The sequence below is a fragment of the Globicephala melas genome, chromosome 8 (genome assembly GCF_963455315.2).
Source record: "Globicephala melas chromosome 8, mGloMel1.2, whole genome shotgun sequence".
In the NCBI taxonomy this organism is placed as follows: Eukaryota; Metazoa; Chordata; class Mammalia; order Artiodactyla; family Delphinidae; genus Globicephala; species Globicephala melas.
The window spans coordinates 42,931,664-42,941,812 of NC_083321.1; the positions used below are offsets into that span (position 1 = coordinate 42,931,664).

Sequence of the window (10,149 nt, forward strand, 5' to 3'; positions counted from 1 at the left end):
TGTATTAGGCAGAAGGTTCCAGAATGTAAACAAAACCTCTAAATGAGACGGCAGCATCATAAAACCAGGCCCAGGCCCTGGGATTCTGGACTGTGGCGAAGACCTCAGTCTCGAAACACAATTTTCTGATAAACTAGACCTGCTATTAAAAAAGTTTCCGAGTGTTCTGATGTGTCTTCATACAGTATATTTGTAAAATATAAAAAAAGAATGCTCTTCATAAGGCCACTTGTCCACTGTCCACTTGCAGCTTGAATATAAGAACACAAAAAAAGGAGACAAAATTCATACAGCAAAGCACGTTTAAATGAATGCATTATTTATTTCATCCCGCTTTAGTATTGCTCAAGGAGACAAAGCAATTATTTATGTTGATTTGCTATCAGGAATTTAAAAGAGAGCAAACAAATATCACAGTATTTAGTGTTTCCTAATGACAAATGAAATATTTCACTAATTATGTAAAAAGAATTGTATACTTTTGCACAAATTGACCCAGAGAGTACATTTTCTTTCTATCCTTAATGCTCATTATGCTAATACTTCTTTCTTAGAGCAAAATCTCCCCAGAAATAGGTAGTATATCGAAATTGTATGGGTTCTGAGTGACTGCAGCTAGACCATAGAGTAAGAAGTGATGAAAAGCTGGAAGGAATGTTTTGGACATGATGGGAGGCCTCCCTCTGGGTGGTGTAGACAGAGATCACAGTGAATTCCTCAAACTAGGGATGGGCTTTGGGCAATTGGGCCTAAAGTAGTGACAAGGCAGGCATAGACTTCTGGCGGTGGGGATACAGACTGGTGTCCACTGAGCATACTTAGGAAAATTCTATAATGAAGATATAATATCAGTACAAGTTATTAATTATCCCAAGGGCTTGGTCAACTTATGAGTACAAGTGTTAAGTACCCCAAGCTGGAACCTTTGGTCTAAGGGGGTCCCATGCATACTAAGTGTGCAAGTATTTGCCCCACGCTTCTTGTCCTCCTAGTCACCCCCACTTCAGCCCCTTTCCTATCCCTCCAGGCCCCGCAGGCTGGGACAACTAGAGCCCTGTATTCCAAACTTGGGTTCACGTAGAGGGGATCCATGTAACTGCAAGCCTGCGGGTAACCCACGCAAGGAAACCACTCAGCTTGGGTCTAAATAACTTACATTTTTCCTCGCCTGAATTAGCCAGTAATTGCATGTGGGCAGACTTAGCCAGAAATGGTCTAAATGATCAATTAGAGGGCAAAAAGGAGTTCCTTTCTTTAAGCTCAAGGGTCCCTGTTGAAGAGCCCTATTTCCCAAGCCCTGCTCGCATGGGCCCGCGCCCAGCTCTCTGTGGTGCCTGGGTATATTGTACATTTGCCTAACGATAGTGAATTGAGGACTTATTTTGTAGGAAAATATAGGGCACTTCCATTACATGCAATCAAGCAAGAAGGCTGCAAAATGTGCCACTCCATTAATTTTAAACAGAATCTACCCCAAATGTCACCCTGAAACCAGAGTAAGGGGTTATTACAAATCTGAAGGAATTAAGAGTAATTTTCATTTGCGAAGGATTTGAGGGACATGACTCCTGCCACGCACACACTATTAATTGGGTGAAATTTGATTTGCCAATTTCAGTGTGAATCACTGAGCCCTGACCTAGCCTGCCTGGTGGTGAGATCAGGGGGCTCCTGTCTTCTTGGAGTGCACAGGTGCACACGTAGACACACACACACACACACACACACACACACACAAGGATAGAATGTGCAGAGACTGTAATGCAACGGGCTGGTTATTAACACATATGTTCTTCAAAGAAGAAAAACCAATGGCAGCTACTGGCAAGTCATGTAACCTCTCTGAGCCTCAGTTTCCGTATCTGTAAAAGGAGCTGATAACATCTGCTTCAATGGGAGTCATGAGTATTTGTGAGTCTGAGTAGCTCAGAGCACTTAGTGTGGTGCCCAGCCCATAGGTTACACCCATTCAATGGTAACTATTACCTTTATTTTCATCTTCTGAGGGTGGGTGGGTGGGTGGGCTCTTGTGCCTAAGTTGGTTCCAGATCGCACTGAGGGAAATCTGGACCTGGCACCAGGATGGCAACAACCTTCACAAGCCATCGCAGGGTCAGCTTCAGAGCCTGGGAGGTGTGGGTCAGCCCCCTGAGTTACTGATCATTTCCTTCCTAATCTCAGTTTCCACTATCTCTGGGAATAGAGCAGGCGGACTTGGGAGAGAGCACAGAGCAAGAGACAGGAATAAGCAGGTTAAGGCGGTTCAGGGGACGGTCCAGTCTGCCCCTCACTCCACATTCCGGTACTTGGTGAAGAGGTTGTACAACACTCGCAGTGTGGATTTCAGGTCACAGTTGACGATGTCTGCATAGAAAACAAAAAAACACACATTGCTTCAGTGGTGCCACATGGCCCCAAACTGGCATTGGGTGTCCTCTTCATTCTGCCACCCACCACGTGCCCAGCATGGTCCTGGGGAGGGTGTCTCCCCTCTCCCATAGGACATCATTCTGTGCTCCTGAAGAGCTAGCTCCCTGTCCTGCTGGGAGAGAAGAGCATCCCCATGAGACAACCAGGGGCAGGTGGGTGTTGAAGGATGGGCAGTGTGTGCAGCCAGAATTCAGAGCAGGGGGCAGCGAGGGGCAGAGGTGCTGGGGCATGGGCGTCTCATCTCTCACTGAAAGAAAGCAGACCCCAGAGCATGTAGTCTTCGCCCTGGAAACAGAATCCCAGGCGAGAGGACCCTGACCCGACTCTGCCCTGGGTCTCACCTGTCTCTCGGGGCCCCTCTCCCTCTGCCTTCACCCTGCCCCACAGAGCCAGCCGTGAGGGGTGGCAAGGAGGGGAGGGCCTGCAGCTACGCTGGGGGACGAGGTGGTGAGTTAGGAGAACTAAGCTGCCTCTCCCTTAAGACGGGAGGGAGGGCCCCTAAAGGGCAGAGAAGCCCACCCGGCAGGGAGTACTCAATAGATTGTGTCATCCGAAAGATTAAGGACAGAGCAAGGCGGCCAGGTTTGAGGCTGGGAGCTGGATTATATTTTCAGGAGAGTTCCACCGTGGGTCCTGAGCTTTTATACAACCATTTCCTCCCGCCCTCACTTCCCCTGACCCCTCCCTCTCTTCCTTCTCTTTACTGGTCACCTCCTCTGGCTGCCCCTCTAACCCTCTGTGGACTCCTCTGCCTTCTCCTGCCCCCCAAGGCCCCACCCTGCACTTGCCCCTCTGCACTCACACCCCTGTGGGAGCGCCTGCCCTGAGGAACTGGCATAGTGAAAACATAAAGAAAGGAACTCTGCCTACTACTTAGGGATGCAGACTGAGGTAACAGAAGGAAAAGGAAAAGTTTAAAAAAAAAAAAGGCAAAAACCTGATGACTATACAAGTCAGGAGAGTTGAGGTTGAAGATTGTGTCCAAAAAGGGCAAGCGGAGGGAAGTCTGGGGAGCTGGGATTGCTGTATCCCTTGAGCTGGGTGCTGGTTATATGGTGGCTCGTTGGATAATATTTCACTAAAGTTATTTGAAAAAAACCCTAACTGTGCAGAAGGTCTGATGAAGTAAATGATGTAAGAGAAAATAATAGAAAATAATAAATGCTCTGGGTTTCAAAGGTGGGAGGCTGAGTCACTGGGAGGGAAGGGATTGGGGGACAATGTCAGGGCTCCAGCAGCGGCATGGTCAACAGGAACAGGGATCGTCCAGGACCAGCAGAGCGGGAGGCCGGTGGCTCTGGCAGGCTGGGCTGTGGTTCCAGGTCTTAGCCTTGGGACTCTTGCAGTTGTAGCTGCCACAGTCAGGTGTGCCCAGGCCCTAGGCCCTGCAAAGATCAACACCTACTGGGCCACAAGCCAAGGGCCCAGGGCTGGGGAATCTCCTTAGGGCTCCCCAAACCCCTGGGCCCCATCCTGCCTGCCCCCTCCCAGGCCTTATCCCAGTTGTAGACCAACCCTACTCCACCCCTGCTGGGTTCAGACTCTGCTTCAAGCTCTCTTGCCGATAGACCAGGGGCTCAGGGACCACCCGTGAGGCCTGGAGCTCAGCTTCCTTTCTGCTCCCATGTTGGTTTGTGCACATACGTGAGCCTCCAGCTTGGACCCTGCCCAGTGGCTGAGCCCTGCTACCTTGCCTTGCTAATGCTGAATCACCTTCTGTCAGGTAGGGTCCTATGTCCTCTGGGCTGATTCCTGTCCTCCGCTGACTGCTTGGTGATGAGTGTTCCTTAAATTCCACCCAAGTCAAAGATTAGGAAGTTACCCTAAGAAGGAACTGCTAGAAAGGCAGACAGGGACAAAGGTGAGCTCACTAAGGGAGTGAGCGTGAAGGAGAAAGTAGGCTGACATTGGGGCCACTGCAGCAGGCTCCTAACTGGGCTCCTCAAAGCCTCTTGCCCTCTCCAGTCCCTTCTACCCACTGCAGCTAGACTATTTGGCTTCTGGGTATGGTTGTGCAGGATGCACACTGCACAACTCCAGGGCACATCTTCATATTTCCAAGGTATCATTACCACAGACTACAATACAACTCTGGCCCCAGGGATTGTGCAGGTCACAACTTGTATGCCCACACAGCTATTTCACATAAGATAAAGTCCAGAATCCTAATCCATGGTTTTACAAGGCAAAAGCTGACTCCGGCCCACCCTTCCAGTCTCACTTCATGCCACGTTCCCCCTCATTCACTCTGCACTGGTCACAGGGGCTTCCTTTCACAACGTCCCAATAGGCTGTGCTCCTCCATCATCTCGGCCTCTGCACATGCTGTTGCAACATCTAGATTGTTCTTCCCAAGTAGCTGCCTCCTGATCCTCTTGCAGACCTCAGCTCAAAGCACTGCCTCCTGAGTGAAGCCTTGACACCTGGCCTTGGTGAGGGCATCCTGTCTTATGTTCTCAAAACCCCCACACTCTTCCTTCATAGCACTCACTCCAGTTCTCAAGCAGTGGTTTGTGTGCTTATCTAATGAAATCTGCCTCTGCTCGGAGTGTGACCAACGTGACTGCAGAGAGTTGATCTTGTTTTGCTCCAGTGCCTGGCCCAGTGCCTGGCCCAGTACCTGGCATGCACAGACCTCAAAAGATATTAATAAATAAATGCATGAATGATTTCCCAATGTCCTGGAAGCCAAGAAAGAAAATTCCAGAAAGAGGGGATGACCAATAGAGCCACATGCTCCCAAGAGGGTGAAGAGGGTAAGGGCTGGAAAGAGTTCCCAGGGGACATGGTCCTGCTGGTGGCTTGGGAGAGAGCAAGGCCATGTGCAGGTGGTGGCAAGGTGGGAACAGCAGAATGGGCAGATGAGAGGTGGAGGCAATGGGCATGGGTGCAAAGGATGAACTTGGGAGACTGAGGAAGGAGAGCTATGGATGGAGGCGGGAGGATTTATTGTTCCCTTTTTTTTTTTTTTTTTTTGCTCTACGCGGGCCTCTCACTGTTGTAGCCTCTCCCGCTGCGGAGCACAGGCTCCGGACGCGCAGGCTCAGCGGCCATGGCTCATGCACCCAGCCGCTCCGTGGCATGTGGGATCTTTCCGGACTGGGGCACGAACCCGTGTCCCCTGCATTGGCAGGCGGACTCTCAACCACTGCGCCACCAGGGAAGCGCTGTTGTTCCCTTTAAAGACAGGGGAGTTCTAAGATTGCTAGAGAAAGAAAATGTCCAATATGGGAGAATGTTTCAAAATGACCATTTAATTTACTCCAATTTATTTCTTTTTCCTTTTATTGCTGATTTACAGTATAGTTGATTTACAGTGTTATATTAGTTTCAGGTATACAACACAGTGATTCAATATTTCTGTAGATTTTACTCCATTTAAAGTTATTATAAAACAATGGCTATAGTTTCCTATGCTGTACAGTATATCCTTGCTTATTTATTTTAGGCATAGTAGTTTGTTAATCCCCTACCACTATCTTCCCCCTCCCTCATTCCCTTTCCTCCCTGGTAATCACTAGTTTGTTCTCATATCTGTGAGTCTCTGTTTTGTTATATTAATTTGTTTTATTTTTTAGATTCCACATATAAGTGAAATCATATAGTATTTGTCTTTCTCTGGCTTATTTCACTAAGCATAGTATTCTCTAGGTCCATCCACATTGCTGCAAATGGCACTATTTCATTCTTTTTTATGGCTGAGTAGTATTCCATATTATATATATACCACATCTTCTTGATCCATTCATCTGTTGATGAGCACTTGGGTTGCTTCCATGTCTTGGCTATTGTAAATAGTGCTGCTGTGAACATCAGGGTGCATGTATCTTTTTGAATTAGTTTTCATCTTTTCCAGATATATACCCAGCAGTGGAATTGCTGGATCATATGGTAGTTCTATTTTTAGTTTTGGAGGAAGCTCCATACTGTTTCCATAGTGGTTGCAACAGTTTACATTCCCACCAACAGTGTAGAAGGGTTCTCTTTTATCCACACCCTCTCCAGCATTTATTATTTGTAGACTTTTTGATGGTAGCCATTCTGACAGGTGTGATGTGATATCTCATTATTGTTTTGATTTGCATTTCTCTGATGATTAGCCATGTTGAGCATCTTTTCATGTGCCTGTTGGTCGTCTGTACATGTTCTTCGGAAAAATGTCTATTCAGGTTTTTTGCCCTTTTTTTTTAAATGAAAGCTTCTTTCTTTATTTATTTTTGGCTGTGTTGGGTCTTTGTTTCTGTGCAAGGGCTTTCTCTAGTTGTGGTGAGCGGGGACCACTCTTCATCACAGTGCACGGGCCTCTCACTGTCACGGCCTCTCCCATTGCAGAGCACAAGCTCCAGATGCACATCTGCCCATTTTTTAATCAGGTTGTTTGACTTTTTGATATTGAGTTGTATAAGCTATTTATATATTTTGGAAACTAACCACTTACTGGTAATATCATTTGCAAATATTTTCTTCTATTCAGTAGGTTGTCTTTTCATTTTGTCAATATTTCTTTTGCTGTGCAAGTTTTTAAGTTTAATTAGGTCCCATTTATTTATTTTTGCTTTTATTTCTTTTGTGTTAGGAGAGAGATCCCCCAAAATATTGCTACAACTTATGTCAAAGAGTGTTCTGCCTATGTTGTCCTCTAGGAGTTTTATGGTTTCAGGTCTTAAATTTAGGTCTTCAGTTCATTTTGAGTTTATTTTTGCATATGATATGAACAAGCGTTCTAATTTTATTCTTTTACATGTAGCTGTCCAGTTTTCCTTGTACCACTTATTGAAGAGACTTTTTTCCCATCATATATTCTTGCCTCCTTTGTTTTAGATTAATTGACCATAAGTGTGTGGGTTTATTTCTGGGCTCACTATTCTATTCCATTGATCTATGTGTCTGTTTTTGTGCAAGCACCATGCTATTTTGATTACTGTAGCTTTGTAGTATAGTCTAAAGTCAGGGCGAGTGATTCCTCCAGCTTTGTTCTTTTTTCTTGAGATTGCTTTTGCAATTTGGGGTGTTTTGTGGTTACATATACGTTTTAGGATTATTTGTTCTAGTTTTGTGAAAAACGTCATGGGTATTTTGGTAGGGATTGTGTTAAATCTGTAGATTGCTTTGGGTAGTATGGACATTTTAACAATATTAATTCTTCCAATCCATGAACATGGGATATCTTTCCATTTCTCTGTATTGTCTTCAATTTCCTTCGTAAGTGTTTTATGGTTTTCAGATTATAGGACTTGCACCTCCTTAGTTAAGTTTATTCCTAGGTATTCTTATATCCTGCAACTTTACTGAATTCACTTATTAGTTCTAATCATTTTTTGGTGGAGACTTTAGAGTTTTCAATACATAGTATGATGTCATCTACAAATAGTGACAGTTTTACTTCTTCCCATCTGGTTGGATGCCTTTTATTTCTATTTCTTTTCCGATTGTTACGGCTAGGACTTCCAAACTATGTTAACCAGAAGTGATGAGAATGGGCATCCTTGTCGTGTTCCTGGTTCTAGAGAAAAAGCTTTTAACTTTTCATTGTTGAGTATGGTGTTAGCTGTGAGTCTGTCATAAATTGCCTTTATTATATTGAGATATGTTCCTTCTATAACAACTTGATGAGAATTTTGGCATGAATGGATGTTGAATTTTGTCAAATGCCTTTTCTGTGTCTATTGAGATAATCGTGTGATTTTTATCCTTCTTTTTGTTAATGTGATGTATCATATTGATTTGGGGATATTGAACCATCCTTGCATTCCTGGAATAAATCACACTTGATTTTGGGATTTTTATATTGTTGAATTTGGTTTGGTAATATTTTGTTGAGAATTTTTGTTTATATTTATCTTAGATATTGGCCTGCAATTTTCTTTCTTTTTTTTTTTTGTAGTGTCTTTGCATGATTTTGGTATCAAGGTAATGATGGCCTTGTAGAATGAATTTACAAATGTTCTCTCCTCTTCAATTTTTTTAATAGTTGAGAAGGATGATATTAGTTCTTCTTTATATGTTTGGTAGAATTTCCCTGTGAAGCTTTCTGGACTTTTGTTTGCTGGGAGTTTTTTTCTTTTTGTTTGTTTGTTTGTTTGGTTTTCTTAAAATTACAAATTCAATTCACTACCAGTGATCACTCTGTTCAGATTGTTTCTTCCTGATTCAGTCTTGGAAGGTTGTATGTTTCTAGAAATTTGACCATTTCTTCTAGGTTGTCCAAGTTTTTGGCATATAACTGTTCATAGTATTCTCTTATGATTTTTTTGTATCTCTGTGATATTGGTTGTTATTTCTCTTCTTTCATTTCTTATTTTGTTTTTTGGGATCCTCTCTCTCTTTTTTTTCCCTTGGTGAGCTTGGGTAAAAATCTGTCAATTTTGTTTATCTTTTCAAAAAAACACCAGCTTTTGGTTTCATTGATATTTGGGTTTTTTTTTTTTTTTGGTCTCTATTTTATTTATTTACTCTCTGATCTTTATTATTTCCCTCCTTCTGCTAACTTTGGGCTTTGTTTGTTCTTCTTTCTCTAATTCCATTAGATGGTCAGTTAGATTGTTTATTAGAGATTTTTTTCTTATTTCTTTAAATAGTCCTGTATTGCTATAAGTTTCCCTCTTAGAACTGCTTTTCCTGCATCCCACAGATTTTGGAAAGTTGTGTTTCCATTTTCGTTTGTCTCAAGGTATTTTCTGCTTTCTTTTTTGATTTTTTCATTGACCCACTGTTTTTTTAAAGTAGAACATTGTTTAGTCTCCATATGTTTGTGCTTTTCCCATTTTTCTTCCTGTAGCGGATTTCTAGTTTCATACCATTGTGTTTGGGAAAATGCTTGATATAATTTCTATCCTCTTAAATTTGTTGAGACTTGCTTTGTGGCCTAGCATGTGCTCTATCCTGGAGAACATTCCATGTGCACTTGAAAAAAACGTGTATTCTGCTGTTTCTGGGTGGAATGTAGATATCTATTAGGTCCAACTAATCTAATATGTCATTTAAGACCACTGTTTCCTTACTAATTTTCTTCTGGTGATCTGTTCATTGATGTAAGTGGGTATTAAAGTCCCCAACTGGGACTTCCCTGGTGGCACAGTGGCTAAGAATCTGCCTGCCAATGCAGGGGACACAGGTTTGAGCCCTGGTCTGGGAAGATCCCACATGCCGTGCCACAACTACTGAAGCCTGTGTGCCTGGAGCCCGTGCTCCACAACAAGAGAAGCCACTGCAATGAGAAGCCCACACACTGCAACATAGAGTAGCCACCACTTGCTGCAACTAGAGAAAGCCCGTGTGCAGCAACGAAGACCCAACACAGCCAAAAAATAAATTTAAAAAAGTCCCCTACTATTATTGTATTACTGTCAATTTCTCCTGTTATGTCAATGTTTGCTTTATATATTTAGGTGCATATATGTTAACAAGTGTTACATCCTCTTCTTGTATTGATCCCTTTATCATTATTATTATTATTATTTTGCGGTACGTGGGCCTCTCACTGTTGTGGCCTCTCCTGTTGCAGAGCACAGGCTCCAGACGTGCAGGCTCAGTGGCCATGGCTCACAGGCCTAGCCGCTCCGCGGCATGTGGGATCTTCCCAGACTGGGGCACAAACCCACGTCCCCTGCATCGGCAGGCAGACTCTCAACCATTGCGCCACCAGGGAAGCCCCCCTTTATCATTATTTAATGCCCTTGTCTTTTGCTATAGACTTTGTTTTAAAGTCTATTTTGTCTT

The 10,149-nt window shown here is 43.7% G+C and overlaps 1 protein-coding gene across 2 annotated transcripts in view; it reads right to left on the reverse strand.

The window, feature by feature from the left end:
- Window positions 1-298: 298 nt before the first annotated feature.
- The window catches only part of PARVA (parvin alpha), a 182,525-nt gene continuing 172,674 nt past the window's right edge, over window positions 299-10,149 (reverse strand). For both annotated transcript variants that reach the window (XM_030831425.3, XM_060303493.2), the window contains one exon: window positions 299-2,364. In XM_030831425.3, the coding sequence (XP_030687285.1) occupies window positions 2,288-2,364 (77 nt within the window). In that variant the 3' untranslated portion in view covers window positions 299-2,287. The remainder of the gene's footprint in view (window positions 2,365-10,149) is intronic.